Source organism: Chenopodium quinoa, unplaced genomic scaffold, assembly GCF_001683475.1.
Source record: "Chenopodium quinoa cultivar QQ74 unplaced genomic scaffold, ASM168347v1, whole genome shotgun sequence".
NCBI classification, from domain to species: Eukaryota; Viridiplantae; Streptophyta; class Magnoliopsida; order Caryophyllales; family Amaranthaceae; genus Chenopodium; species Chenopodium quinoa.
The window spans coordinates 1-16,444 of record NW_018744119.1 but is presented as its reverse complement, the minus strand read 5'-3'; the positions used below and the strand labels follow the sequence as shown (position 1 = coordinate 16,444).

The following is a 16,444-nucleotide window of genomic DNA, read 5'->3' as shown; positions in this document are numbered from 1 at the left end:
GGATATCCATCCCCACTTAATCCCTACCGACCTAAGACCCGCCTAATCTCCACCTCCCAGTACACAATCCAACATATTTAATACTACGTATAAATTACAACAAATAAAATTATTATTATATTATTACGCACTTTTTTTAGTTATAAAATTAGTGTATTACAAATTATTATATCTACTATTTTACTTTACATATTTTTTTATATATAAAATAGTATAAAAGTATATAATTTTGTTTTATAAAATATATAGAAGTGGGTGTGAGGTGGGGATAAGGCGGGTACGAAGTGGGGCGGGTGGAGCGGGGCGGGGATGGGACGGGTACAATGTAAAATCCACCCCCGCCCCATCACCCATGGTGGGTATGATTTTTGGGTACAATGTAAAATCCACCCTCGCCCCATCACCCACGGTGAGTATGATTTTTATCCCCATCCCCGTCCCACCACCCACCAAACCAAGACCCATCCCGCCATCCCCACCCTACTGGGGCGGGGATGTGGCGGGTCTCTTACTTGACCCGCCCCACTGACATCCCTATTGACATGTTTTGATTTTAGCATTATTTATACATCTCCTTTAACTGTGTTTTATACTTTATACGTAGTGAAAAATATATTCATGTGACTATGTGAGATCTTATTAGATTCGTCACGATATATATTTTTAATATATCAAATTTTAATAATTTTTGCTTATGGGTAATTACAGATATAATGGTTAAGGGCATCTTCTCTTCAGCTTAATTTCAGTTCAGTTCAGTTCCAATCAGTTTAGTTTAGATTACTTCAGTTCCTAATTTCCTTTTCTCATAAACAATTCAGTTCAACTCAGTTTGGTAAATCAGAACATGCCTAAAAATTACGCATTGACAATAGTGACTAAAGAAGCATGTCAACTAAAAACAAACGAAAGAAGTATAATATAGTGAAATTATTTTATGTAATGAAAATAAGTTTTAATCAACGAAAGTAACCTTATAAAACAACTACTAAGGGCACTAGGAAATCATTAAAATACAAAATTATTACTTGAATATTTTCTTTTTGAGGGGCAAGATTAAAAATCATTAATAATAAGCCATACGACACTTACATAAGAAATCGTAATCGAACATTACTAAGACAATTGAACCAATTACAAGTTTGAAATAAAATAAACTACAATTGCACGCGCAAATCGACTTCCTGAAATACCCTTGTCTCATATAACGTTGTTCTATGCAGCCTCTTGCAAGGGGGTCTGGCAATAAGTTGTAGTTTCTGACGTGAACCTTAATTGACTCAGAAGCCTGTACTCCTCGACCTGAATTCAAATTTGGTGTCGTACAATTTATCATTGACAAAACAATCTCCGATTCAAACACGGATTTCGGCTTGGAAGCATAACCCTTCAGCCCAAACCAAAAGAAGATCAAATCAAAGCCCCAAAGCCAAAAAACCCGGCTCAAATCCTGCACCAGAAGATCGGCACACCGATCTGCACTCCCCATAGCACACAAACGCACCACACAAAAAGAAAAAATAACAAACCCAAATAAACCACACACACAAACAAAGAAAAAAAAGACCCAAAGACCGCACACACTACTAATAGAAAAAACAGAAGGAAACCTAAAATTTTACTTGAATATAGTAAAAGATATTTTCGATAAGTAAAAATTGATTCTAAACTAAAAATTTCTTTATTTTTTATTATGAAAAAATATGATTTAAAAACATAACTCGACTAATTATCAAAACCCACCAGAGAATTTCAACTGTATAGGAATCTTATTAAATATTATTTGATAGATGCGTAACACTTTAACTTGATTAACGAATCTCAATGAAAAAGTATAATGTTGGTTTAGTCCTATTACTCCTATATGTATGTTGTTAATACATGGAAGTTGACATACTTCATATATATATTTTTTAATCTTTTCGTTTGTGAATTTGGCCTAACAATTTTGAGTAGTGGGTAGGATGAATTATTTGATTTTTTGTTTTGTTTTTGGTATTATACTTTTATGCAAATCTTGTCCAAGGAATCAAATCTTGTAATATAATGTTATTGTTTTACAATTTTTATTTCGGGTAGACGGTAGGCCTAACAATTGTAAAGCTCAAAATAGAAAAAACATATAAATGCAAGATTTAAAGTACATTTTATCAGCACCCAAACCTAAATATTTCACCAACCTATTCAATAAACGTCTTAAAAATATTAAAGAATTTGTCAAATAAAAAAAATTATAAAAACGAATTTTGCTAACTTTATGATATTCATTATATAATTAGTTCTATGTTGTACAATGTACATGATATAACCTCACTCGTTTTCTTTACTCATTTGCCGTGCTTAAGGCCTTGTTCTCATCAGGTTATTTTCATTTCAGTTCAATTCATCTCCTAATTTTCTTCTCTCATAAGATATTCAATTCCGTTCAGTTCAGATCTAATAAGTTCAGTTCAATTCAGTTTATTTCATTTTCAATCTAGTTCAGTCAATGAGAACATGCCCTAAACCTCTTCCAAAAAAAAACAAGTAACATTAAAAATTTGGCTTGGTTGTACAATCATAATTGATCTATTTTTAGAAATTGACATACTATTACATGATCTAGAGTGATTTTTAGTAATTCAATTGTACTTTTTACAATATGGAGATACTAACTTTTGCCAATTTAATTTTACGGATTGAAGCCTTTTTTTTGTTTTAACTAAATCAAAACCAATTGATATGACTTTTGTAAAGTGGACTAATATTGGCTGAAAGCAACCCTTTTCATTTCTTAGTTCTTAGTCGTTATTAGCTTGCTTCAATTTTTTCTTCTTAGAAAATAGGGGCCTAAACTCAGCCAACAGACCACCTGCATGGCTGCACCACCACAAGTCCACAATCCTATGTTGCTCTATGAACCGAAATTCAGTAAAATTAACAATGACGCAAAGCATATCCAACTTATAGTACAAACTCAATTAGTGTTATTAAATCCAATGTTATCATGTAAAACATAGTAATCTCATAGATTGCAACCAAAGTTTAATAGTTAGAAGGAGGAACTCTTGGACTCTAATAAGGGCATAATCATCCTTTTACTGTGTATCCACTTAGAAAAAAAAAAAAAAAAAGGAAAAAGACAGTAAAGTAGAATAGGACGTAAAGTAAGGCCGGGGAAATGAGTTGAAAAGGACAAGTCTTTCTTCTCCATGCAAGTGTTAGAATTTTATGGGTAATTGAAGAACATAGCAAATTACCACATTAATTACAACATTGCTATTGAGTATTGACGAATAAACAGAGGTTCCCTAATTTATATATCCAACAAATCAAAATCAAAGGTTATTATACTTAATATCTAAAGAATACCATCAATGGCAAATTGAAAAAAGGAATACCATCAAGGGTTGTTAGTATCTAAAAGAATGCCATCAAAAATTGTTGGAGAATACCAACAAGGATTGTTGGTAAATAAAAAAATATCATCAAGAAGTTGTTGGTATCGTAAAAAGTACCATCAACAGCAAAAGATAGAACAAGAACAACACCAAATACCATCAAGGACCGTTGGTATTTGAAAGAACACCATAAAAAATTATGGAGAATACCATCAAGTGTAGAATTGGGATTTCACCATCATTGCAGTCCGGAATCGCGATGTTCAAATCCAACAACGCCGCCATTAACAGTTAAATTCAATAGTATTTGATGAAATGATGATGAAGTTGGTATTTTGTTGTATTTTTAAATTACCAAGTCCATTTCGCCATTTCCTTCTATGGTTGTTCGAAATTTGGACCGAATTTGCAAAGATATCAAAGCTTGACGAGTTGTTACCTGTAGGCTGTAATGTATGGAATTGAGCTTTAATTTTGGCCGGAAAACGATTGTCTTTAATAGGAAAGTCGTTGGATATAATTAACCAATTTAGAGATAGAGCTTGCAAAAACTTAGAGAGGAGGGTATAATTTTAGAGAGAAAAATGAGTTATGAATTTTTTTTTACTGCTGTCAATTCCCCCTTTTTGATTTCTTTAATACCATGAGTTGTCCTTTTCCCAACCTTAGTTTTTTTTTTTTTTTTTTTTTTTTTTTTTTTTTTTTTTTTTTTTTTTTTACAAGTGGGTACACAATAAAAGGACGATTATGCCCTTAGAGTCAACCATGACTCTAACAGTTAGAGTCCAAGAATTCCTCAGTTAGAAGGTTGATTACAGAAAATATCAATCTGATATTACTTTTTGTTAAGATTATGTGAGTTAGAAACCCTACTTTTAATTGTTTTAACCTAAGTATTTACAGAGTTTCAAAGTAAAGACTATGGAAGCACTAATCAGCAGTTCTTCCAGTTCCGCTATCTGAGGATCCACATTTCAACAACTTCAACCAAAATAATATAAGTACTCATTTCATGCACATACAAAACAAGGAACTCTTGTAGATCAATGAACTCCTTTCTTACAACATAACAGTATTTGCATCATTTACATCTTCGGAACTTAAAGATTCATTACGCCACCCTTATCATCTACAAAGGCAAAAGATCATGAAACATATATCCATTTCATTATCCTCATTACACCTCATATTCCCACCCACCTCTATTAACAGGAAAATAGGAGCATCTCGAAGAACCTGCATTTTCTAGCTTGACTGGGCTGAATTTAATGCTTCAAAGATGGGAAAAGTGTGATAGGTTCACCTAGGCTTCCTAATCCAAGATCGCCAACTAATCCTAATATGCAGCTTCCAGATATGAACAAAATTCTGGAGATGCTGTGACTGTCTGAGTTGAGAAAACTAAAGAAACTGCTTCAACCAATGACAGTTCTCTGAATCCTTCTCTAAGTCACTCTTCATTTTGTTGACATGATCCAATGCTTGCTTCATATCCATCTGTTCTAATGGAAGCTCAGCAAACTCTTTCAAAAAACTGGTGAGCCCTTGCTGCACCCTGAGAGACAGCATCGGGATCAAATTCCCTTTTCCGTTTTTGTCCCGCCTGAAATGTGCATCAAACAAGTTGAATAACATACTTTTTTAACAGATACTGGGTAATGTCAAACATCATCACAGAAATACTTGAAGTGACCACTATCTGGTATGTCCGAGTAAACTTCAAGACACGTGGTACATAAATCATAAGACTACGCCACAGAAATAATCCAATGATAATTGAAATATATATATTAAATGTACATGCTCAAATATTGCCTATTTCTAATATTTACTTATTTTAGTTGTATGCTCCACCAACTCAACATTACAAATAAAAAAAACATTACAAAATCTTTACTTGCAAAACTGCACATATAATCCTAACAAACCTCCTCCCTCCACTTCTTCACCATATCTTGGTGCCTTGGTCGTGTTTGGTTGATGCATACACCTCGAATTCATAAATCTCCCACACATTCCAAAATCTCATCAGACCAAAGTTATCTACTCAATCTACTCAACTTCGACATATCTTGCACAATTACTTTAATAGAGAAAACCTCATGAATCTTCCTCTAACTAATAAATTATTTTAATCCAGAATCTCAAACACTTTATTTCTCTTTGGCATCTCAAACTTTAGATATTTCGCAATTTCTGCCTATTATTTCCAAATTCTCACTTCTACATATTCTACCCAATTAATATAATATAGAACCTCGTAAATCTTCCTCTAACTACAAATTATTTCAATCCACAAACCCAGAATGTCAAACACTCTTTATGTCTTCGGCATCTCAAACTTTTGATTTTCCACGTCTTCTCCCTTGTATCTCCAAATTTTCAATTTGTACATTGTCTTTATGATCTATATCTCTCTATATCATAGAATTACTTGAATCTTCTCATGTTCAAATAACTTCATTGTTGGAGAATGAACAACTTTTATTTTCCATGTGAACAATACACATTCTTCATAATTTAGTGTTTTTGAATTCATGCATGGTCGTTACTAGTCAAAAGAAGGAAGATTAACCAAATGTTCTGTATATCGTCATAAAGAAACAAATGATTTTCATGTAAGGAATAACGAAGGAGATTGACTCATTTGTTGATTAAGACAATAATTTTAATTGTGAAGAAAACTGAGAAATTTTTATACTCAACCTGTTTCGAAAGATCAACAGCATTTATTGTGGCAGGGGAGAAGTCTTCCAGCTCAGCAGCCTTTTCTCTTGCTAGGGATACAACCGATTCAGGAAAATTGGCAAATTCAGCAACATGAATGCCAAAACTTTGATCACAAGCCCCTGGTTCAACCTGATGATAGCAAAAGATGAAATATATGGCTCTGAGTTCATGTCATTTAAAATAAATAAGTAATAGACTAATGACAAACTTATAGTTGAAAATTTGAAATGAACTACAAAAAAATAGGCATTTTAATTTTATTAATACCAATTCAAACACAATTTGAGTCAATATATTTACAGTGATAGTGAAAATAACAACACACGGGAAATCAAAATAGAACAATGAACAAAGGCAAAACAATAGAGCAATACCTTGTAGAGCATGGTCAGCTTACGACTTGAAGAATCTATGTGTGCACTAACATGGTAATTTGCTACACCAATAATCTTTTTATTTGAAGGTTCACCCTCTCTGTTATCATGTGCTAATGCTGTGAGTTCATGGAAGTGGGGTAGCAAACAAAGTAGGTGCCTTGATGACATCAACAATGTGCTCACAAATTGCCCAAGCTAGGCCTGCACAAGCAAAATAATTATGTTCAAATGACACAGCATATATCTGCTCAAGTTGGCTCATAGAGCAAGATAAGTGTAGAGTTCAGCGATTGAGAATGATATGTGACTGTGACTGGGTAAAGATCCAAAAAGATAAGAAAACAACCACGAGCATTGGTTTAAAAGCTAGAATATCTGATTGCTGTTTAACAATCAATTATAATTGTATTTACAACACATAATTTGTATAATATTTTAGAAGATACAGAGGAAAAAACAAAATAACTCAGGAATACTTCATAACTACTCCCTCCGTCCCTTAATACAATGCCTCTTTTGAGCATTTATTCCTCACATAATAAAGAGAAAGAAGCATTGTATTAAGGGACGAAGGGAGTACAAATTATGCCTACCAAGCTCATAAACAAAGAATCATAAATTAAGAATTCAATTTTCTTTACTCTTCTCCAATTTTCCTGCCAGAATGAAGAATCAATTATGCAAACTGCCAAGAGCCTGGTCTAGAGTCTAGAATTACAACTGGCAGGAGGGAACATTACACAAAAGTGTAACCCCCCAGGCCTCAAAAAAAAAAAAAAAACAAAAACAAAAAAAGATTGCAAACAACATTCTATCATATTACAAAGGCAAAAAGTGAACTGGTTAAAAAGAGAAAATCATACTACAGCAATCATGTATCTCTATCATTCAAAGTCATCCATGCAACATCATGGCCTCATAGGGAACTCCCAATCCGCAACCTATTCACTAACATCTGTAGTCTTGTAATGAATTCATTGACTTAAGCATCAAAACAGAGGGACTTTTGAATAAAAGTGATGCATCGAGGGAAAAAAGATGACTGTGAATAAGCTAGATGCAGCCTTGCCAATCTTTCGAGAGGAATGGCACTCTCCCAAAGCTACAAACTAATAAACTCATCACAGTTAATCACTCATCACTATAGTCAACATGGCAATCCTTCTCTTTTTTATAGTAACACTCTATCAAACTCACTTATCTTCCTCTTCAAGACACTACTAACTAAAGTATATTAGTCTACTTAACATGCCCCTCCCCCTCACATAATTTCACAGCAAAATCATGCTGAAATTCAGCAGATCTAGAACCGCAGCAAATTTACAGCCAATTTTTTTCTGCAAGCAAGTACTGTGAAAATTAACTACACCAGTTTTTATGACAAAATTAACAATTACTAGTTTACAGGTGTGCAAGCTGTGAAAGAAGCATTCCACCATACAAACCTATCAAGTTACAAAACATTGGCTTAGTGATATGGTTGGTGAGATCAAAATGCACAAAATAAGATCAAGCAAATCTATCAACAATATGCAATATAAACTTTATCATGATAAAATGAATCACAAATAGATAAGACTAACCAAATCCATCATAAGTAGATGTCCCTCGGCCCAGCTCATCAATAATTATCAGGGACTTGTCAGTGGCTCCCTTCAAAATTGATGCTGTCTCAAGCATTTCTTGCATAAAAAGTGGACACTCCTCGCAACTAAAAGAAAGAAGAGAATAAGATTACGATGTCCGGCATGGCATTAAAACACTTTATCTTCTGCTATTTGCCCTAAATTAATGGTCCAACACTACATATTGGCGTGCATTGCATTGTTTTTCCTCTTTCCAAACACATGAATGTTCCAGTTTCACTTAGACTCATTCCCACAAGATGTCTTTACATCGAGATTTATTTCTTCCACAATATTGATTGATTTTGTATTTTTGTTCTTTCTGACAAAGTATTTCATTTATTTCTTGTCAAAACTGAAACAATTATGACAAAAAGGAAATTTTAATATTTATGATTGTTCATTCAAAATTAAGTGTCTTAAAAGGTTATGCCAGAATTACCAAGAGTGCGCTATGTTCTAGTACATGGAACATGTTTAAGGACATTGTTCACAATCTAGCTTTGTTAGACAAGTCCACTAGTTTACCAGTGTATAATACACCATGTTACCAATTCACATGTTCCAAATGGTTGTTTGGAAGAGAAGGCAGCGAGGGTAGGTGGGGAAAGGGATGAACCTATTATACAACATTAGTCTATACGCCAGTTAAGTCAGATTAAGGTGCTGTTAGTTAGAAAGTTTGTATTTGGAACAGACAATTCATACTCCACTGATATATTAAAATAACTAAAAGCTGAGATATAAAAAGAAATTAGTTTAGTGGTAAATAACATGGAGTGAAGGGAGAAAGTATTAAACTTTGACATTTCAGAACACAAAGACATTCAGTCATGGGACTAATGTGAGCAAGTAAACTTTAAGTGCTATCCTTTGTTTCATATAATTTAAACTCATCCTTTCGTGTTTCAAGTACAATAAACTATAAACTATATAATTCAAGTACTCCCAACATTCTGGATGATAAAATGCAATATAATTTAAACTCGTATAAAACTCACTTGACAATCGCCAGCACCAACACGAGCAAATATGCAATCACGAACAGAAATGGTGGCTCTGTCACAAGGAACAAATGATCCCACTTGTGCCATTAAAAATATTTACACCAACCTGAAGCAAATATATATAATAAAAATAAAAGATCAACACCTGAGCTCAGAGACATAATATCACCAATCAACTGAAAAAAGTTTTCAAATTCCAAGAGAAACCAAGTGACATTCATTAGGCAATACAGGAAAGGGAAAAAAAAAGGAAAAAAAAAAAAGAAAAAAAAAATATGAAATTCATGAAACTTGAGAATTGACAGGATCTAAACTTGTGTAGAAGTACCAATTTACTTGCCTTAAAAACAAGAGTATCAATTTACTTTTTCAAAGCTGTATTGTACAGGTGGACACTATATAGAAGTAATAAAGTTGTAAGAATCAATCAGCCTGCAAAATCATGATCACCTGTCTAATGAAAGTGGACTTTCCACCCATATTCGGCCCAGTGATGATTTGGAACCAGCTTTGTCCTCTGACCTGTTACATAAGGAAATTTAATACATTAGCTAAACATATGCTTCATAACTTAAACTAGCAGACTGGCAAGAACAACACTCACAAGTTTACAGTCATTTGGTATGAAATTCACCCAATCTTGTGCCTCAACACAGGGGTGTCTACTTCCTTCTAATATAATATCTCCAACATCCTGTGGTAGCCAACATGAAAAAAGCATAATGAATTGCTCCTACACTTTCTAAACATCACAAAAAAAAAAAAAAAAATGAATGCACGCTTACTGATGGAGTTATGTCTGGCCTAGTATAGGGAGTAGGACAGCTTGTAGCCAAGTCAGCAAAACCAAGCAAAACATCGAGTTCAGCTAGCAATGCGGCTAAAGACTCAAATACCTGCATATTCAAAACATCTTTAATGCATAGATCTATCCTAAGAAAGAGGAAAACAGATAAATAGATCATGCCATACCTCAGAAAATGTAGCGGCAGTCTGAACCACTCGCTGTACTAGTTCCTTTTGGCAATTTTTGTACTCTTCAAGTATCCTTTGATACTGATCCCCTAATTTTTTGAGTTTTGAATTTGTAAATTTGACACCATCCTTTCGTGTTTCTAGTACAATAAACTGTGTAGTAAGCTTTTTTCTAATTTTTGGTTCCTCCTTCTTTGTTATCCTAAATACATGTCCAAATTGTGTACCCTTTTCTAGCTTTAGAACTTTATCAGTGAGATCAAGATCATCAGCAGCTTTTTTATGAAGACTATCTATATTGCTCTCAAGTGACTCTTGTTCCTCTTTCAGTTCAAGAAGCCTTGAATCATAACCAGATGAGATCATATATTCACCATTCTCAAGTTGATCAAGGTCAACAGAAGTCTCAACAAGGGCCACAAACTTGTTTAGGTGATCATCATCACTACATATTCCAAGGGGCTCGAAAAACCTTTCCTTGATCAGGGGGGAGAATTGCCCTTCATATTTCTCAAGAGCACTTTTTATGTATGGAAGTCTTATGCTTGACTGGAAAGCACAAACAAAAAGACATATAAATACAAAGATCTATATGCAAGAAAGCAATTATAGGAATTGCAAGTATAAATATAAATGAAAAAGGCCCTCATAAATTACAAATAGCAGTAATCTAATCTAAACAAATTTTAGGCTCTTTCAATACAATGATGTTAAATTTTAATAATTTAAATACAAAACAAGCAAAAGTTAAAATGTTCAAATAAAAGTAATGAACTGTGCCAACAAATATTGCAAGACAATGAAAATAAAATAAGAATTTGCCAACCTGATAAAGTTTTACAACATGATGTAAACCAGCTTTTTTCTTCTGAAGATTGCGTGTTAATCTATCTATATCAGATATTCTTTTTAGATGTTGTCTAAGCTCCTGACAAAGTTCTATATCCTCCACAAAAGCTTGTACCAAGTTCAGCCGATCATTTATTTCATTAACATCCAATAAAGGCTGTTTCAGCCACATGTGAAGCAATCGTTTTCCCATTCCGGCAGTACAGGTTCTATTCATCAGACCAAATAAGCTAAAATTTTTGTTAGCATCATTTTTGCTCTCCATAACATTTAATGCTCTCATAGCAGCAGAGTCTAACCTCATGCAACTGTCAAGATTATACGGCTTAATAGTAAAATTTCCATAATTGGTTTCATCTGAAAGCATTTCTGCATAAGATAATAAGGCTTCCAAAGCAGCAGGAGCAATTTCAAGTCCTGAAACTAGATCACGAACAGGCTCAATCGAACCTTTTACAAGCCTTCCAAGATCTGGCACCAAATCCCTTGCCTTGAACTCATTTTTTTTTCCTTTCAGTTACCATCACACCACATCTTGATAATGCATCAAGCAACCCCCTTCCTTCAGTAGACTTCGCAACATCCACTGGGAGAAGGCATTCTCTGCAACCAAGCCCTACCAGAGCTGATTCCACATTTGTGAATTGGCTATCATCAAGAAATTCAGCCAAACCAACCACTCTCTTGGTAAGGTCAATGTAACCCAATCCAATAGTACAACCATTTTCCCTGAAGTTCGGTAACAATGCAACAGTTGCAGGAGAATCTTGCATTTCATTATTTGCAAATAGAATGTCTTCAAAACTTCCTAAGTTTCCTGGACTCCCACTCTTCACAAGCCTACAGTTAGAGCCACTACCCTCATAAAGCTCAATTGTGCGGTCTGTCCTTTCTAAGAGTAAATCACGAGCAATTGTTTCGAACATGCTTTTACTTACAGTTACGCTGGATAAGCTATCAGAACCATTACCTAATTGTCTAAGGGCAGTGGTAGTGTGGTAATAAGTTTTTGCGACAAAAGCTGCATTTTCTCCATGGGCAGTAAAATAATCCTGTTTCAAGTGCAGAATTTCTTAGTCCAAGGTTGATAATAGACCAATCCTAACAGTCATTTACAATGTACCAAGAAAAAAAAAAGACTTTAAGAATGAAAATCAACTTCAGGAGTATTGGTGTATGAAGCAAAGATGAGAGGGTCATGCTTTTAATGTTCACGGATTACAAATTTAACATGCTTATCATTTAATACTATTTACTTTACATGCATGACCAAGCAAGGTAGAGGTAAATGCATCTACAAGTTCCTACATCCAAAATGCAAGCACTGTTAAAAGCATAATGTGTAAGGATGGATTTTGCTCTAATTATGATCCCAGACTTTGCAAGAGTATACAGGAAATACAGCTTGAATATTTTTCCTTCACAGCTTTAGATAGAAGTTTTGGAAAAATCAGCACTTGAAATAAGTATCCGTCTAAATTTTGTAGAACACAAAGCACTTCGACTAAATAAATAAGTATCCCTTGATAATTTATAAAGAATAGATTCAATGACTAACTGATAATTAGAAACCCACTTATTATGACTAAAATCGAAACCATTAAGTGAAGGACCAATTATACAAAAGATGATAATTGAGAATGTCGTTAGTTTGCACTCAAATCTGTTGTTAGATAACTAAGTCACCAACAATCAACGAAAAAACAATACTTAATCGGCATTTCTATAACGGCCATTTAAGTGAAATTGGGAATTTTTGCAATTGGGTTATAATGAGTTTGATTGTGTTCAAAAGTCATAAGGATCATCTTACTAAAAAAAAAATAATGTACAAGGAGTAAAAATAATCAAATGAATAATAATAACACCTATATTCTTTATGGAAAACCTAAAATAGCACAAACTAGTGACAATCAGTGTAAAACCCTAACAATTCTGGAGATAGTAAAAACATAGAACTAACCCGACGATCAAAAAACCGAACAGCTCGAGAATCCTGGAAGCAAAACAGATTAACCTTCATAAAAACACTAAAAAAAATACATAATTTAGAAGAAATCGAAATAATTAGACAAAATAAGGCTCACCTGAGGTAGGGTTTTGAAAAATGATAGAAACCCTTGAGCCTGCTTTGCATCTAAAATTGATATAAAAAATTACATCAAGTGAAATAATTCATTCAGAAATCATTCAATTAAAAATCAAAATAGCATATATTACACAGTACAAAACCCAGAAAATTAAGAATGTAAAACAATTTTAAAAAAAGGGGAAGAACAAAAACAGAATTAGGGTTTTACCGAGCTTAAGTTCAGGGAGTTATTTTGATCGAGAAAATGCAAATCGTCGTCCATTGATGGTTCTCAGTAGGTTAATTTAGCAGAAGGGAGAAAATGGCGAAAAAAGTCTGAAAATGGAGGGTTGAATTTTGGAAATTGATTTTAGTGGAAGAAGCAAAAGTTTTTATGGAGAAATGGGTCTTTTTTCGTATTGGCGGGAAAAGAAACGGTGTGTTTTCGCGGGCGGGAGCGTAACACACTACCAAATGGTTTTTTTTTTTTTGAAATAAAATTGATTCATAAATAAATTCATACGACATTTACAAAGAGATTCGGATCTAATAAATACATAATAATCGAATCAAATAAAAACATTCCGTAAGCAAAGCTACGATCGTTGTTGCAAATTGTACATTCTTCATACCCTCTTTCATATCGTTATGATTTATACCTTTCATTGGCGAGGGGGTCTATCGATTTGTTGTAGCCGTGCAGAAAATTTCCGTCTGATTCGCTAAATTGTAATTGAAATATTTACCTCTTTTTCGATCTCGCACAAAATTTTATCCATGAAACAACTCTATAGCAATCCATAAAATAAAAAAGCAAATCCTCCCTCAAAAGAGAGAAAAAAACCCGGTCTTTCAAAGGAGCCAATTCTTCCTAAAACAATAGAAAAGGAAGATTTATTAGTAACCTAAAACAATTGAAAAGGAAGAATTATTATAAACCTAAATCTTCCTAAAGAAAAAAAAAACCCTGTCTTTCGAGTGAGAAATATTCCTCCTAGAAGAGGAAGAATTATTATAAACCTAAAACAATATAAAAAGCACACAAAAACAAACAATTGGGGCTTTCCACCGATAAAAATCAATGGAAGCCCCTCCAAAATTCAACAATGAAGACTAGGGTTTTAGATTGAGAAGAGAGTAAAGAGAGGCTAGTGTACTCACTACCACCTCATGGATTCTTTCTTTATGGATTCTTTTTTTATAAATCACATTTTTTAGTTACTCCCTCCGTGTTTTAGGTTCTGTTCACATTTACTGAACTGAGTTGAACTGAACTGAACTGATTGGAGCTGAACTGAATATTTTATGAGAGGGGAAAATTAAGAGCTGAACTGAACTGAAATGAAATCTTTACCCCTTAAAAAGTCCCAAGCACCAGGACTGTAGTGAGTTTTATTGTTCCTTAGGAACAACGGATTGACGCCCTTGCCCTTAGCCCCTGAACTGGATTGCCTAAATTTCCAGGGCTATTTTAGTCTTTGTGTATTAGCATGCTATCTGTCATATGTCGGCTGACGCGTGTCCTTGTCTCCCCTGCTATTAGCATCTTTGCCTTTCATCTTCTTCATTTCATTTTAATCTTCTTCCTTTCGTTCTTTGTTAGGTATTGTCTTTGCTTTAGGCTTTTTTTTCTTTCCTTTTTTTTTGTGTTGTGTTTTCCTTATAACTTCTTTGGTTTTTGCAGCTGTTATTCATGGAGTGGTTTGATGGAGTTTCTTTGGTCGCAGCTTTGGATTTGGTTGTTTCACAGTGTGAGGTTTGTCTAATTATTACTTTGCTTGTTATTGAAAATTATTTTAGTTATTGTTGTGTTTGATGAGTAACAGTGTGAATTGTGTGATTTAACAAATTAATTAGGCAATTAATTCATTGTTAATATGCAAAAGTGGGTTAGTAATTTACACTGTTGAAGCATAGTGTGGGATGAATTTTAAAATTGATGAAATGTGTACTCTTTGTCCTTTCATTTGGTCAGTTTTAAAATTCAATCTTCAAATTGGAATAATTTATATGGCATATGTTTTTCTCTAAATAAAATATGTAGAATGTGTCCTTTTATGTGGTGTAGATTTTTTAGATGGTTAAGATATGCTGGATATGTCCTTTAATTTATTTTTTCTTTTTTGATAATAATAATATATAATTAAATAATGTATGTATATATATATTGTATCTTGCCTTTAGTGTGGTTTATTTTTAGTTTCTTCCTCTCCTTATTATCCTGTCACTGTAAAGGTTGGTTCTATGAATATGTATTTTTCTAATAATGGTGGAATTGTACAGACAGAAATGAATACTGGCTTAATGATTTATGAAATACAGTATTGCTTAAACTTACCGGAACTATAGTAGATCTGAGATTACTAAACTTGCAGTTCTACATTACTTAAATAGTTTACAGTTTTTCATTGATGGACTGTTGGCTCTATTTTTCCTTACCTTAATATCTTTGTGCTATTTTGGATTTAGTCAGCTAGCTAACATCTTCATTTTCTGTTTTTTTTTTTTTTATGTGGGGGTTTGTTTTTTTTTTTTTTTGTTTTTGTTTTTTTTTTTTTGGGGTTGTGGGGGAAAAAAATGTATTATAATAAAAAATTGTAGGTTTTTGCAACTGGAGCTATTTGTGCTGTTACAATTACTTACTTCTATTATTGGTAAGTATATTTAGTAAAATTTGGATTAGAATTAATATAATGCTTGAGTTTTTTTAAATATGTTATGCTAGCTGTTATAGTTTAATAGTTGTTTTAGTTTAGAGGATATGTGTTTGTTTAATTTTATTTTTGCCGGTTACAGGTTATGGCTATTCAGTCCAACAGAATTGCCATTCCATTTCGACCTCTTTTAGGTCAAATGGTTGATTTTTCTGAACCTGTTTATGATTTCATAGACAAGGCTAGGAACAATGCCTGTGTTCGTGTTAAGACTGAGAATGGCAAATCTGAATTTGTGTTCTTTGGTGGGGAAGCCAATGCAGTTCATGAGTCACAAGAAAGGGCAGCTCAAAAAGCTGTGCAGAAATTGATGAGCCATTTTGGGGTGCGAGTGAGTGATTTTACCTCTGATAGAGCAAGAATGTATCAGCTATGCAGCAAGCTTTATAAACATAAGGTTGCTGAGTTATGTTCTGAGAAAGGATTAGAAGTGCCTAGCTAATTCACAGAGCAATTTAGGCAAGAAATCTTCTGATGAAGTTCTTCATGTAACGATTGACTTTGTAGGTTTCTTAGGTGTTATTGTTACACAAACAGGTGCAGATGTAAGTCCATTAGAGACTATTTGGGTGAAAGGCTTGGGCTTTGTAGCTTGGTTAACAGTGACTTGTCTGCATAGTAGAGGTGAATTGGAGTGCATATATAGTGATGCTTGTCCTGAAATAAATAGTGCTATGCAGAAGGCTGCTAAGAGAGCTATACATTACTTGGTGACT

General features: G+C 33.6%; 1 protein-coding gene and 1 pseudogene across 3 annotated transcripts; one reads left to right on the top strand and one right to left on the bottom strand.

The window, feature by feature from the left end:
- Window positions 1-4,395: 4,395 nt before the first annotated feature.
- LOC110692630 lies at window positions 4,396-14,239 on the bottom strand (annotated as a pseudogene).
- A 434-nt stretch (window positions 14,240-14,673) lies between these two features.
- LOC110692632 lies at window positions 14,674-16,437 on the top strand. 3 transcript variants are annotated; one of them, XR_002505501.1, is made up of 3 exons: window positions 14,674-14,770; window positions 15,616-15,668; window positions 15,811-16,437. XR_002505501.1 is itself a non-coding variant. In XM_021869664.1 (2 exons), the coding sequence occupies exons 1-2, from the start codon at window positions 14,708-14,710 to the stop codon at window positions 16,168-16,170; spliced, it is 423 nt and encodes a 140-aa protein (XP_021725356.1). In that variant the 5' UTR covers window positions 14,674-14,707; the 3' UTR covers window positions 16,171-16,437. The 3 variants fall into 3 exon arrangements, 2 of the variants coding, with proteins under 2 accessions (XP_021725356.1, XP_021725357.1); XM_021869664.1 differs by lacking the exon at window positions 15,616-15,668; XM_021869665.1 differs by lacking the exon at window positions 14,674-14,770 and having other exon boundaries at window positions 15,561-15,668.
- The last annotated feature ends 7 nt before the right edge of the window (window positions 16,438-16,444 follow it).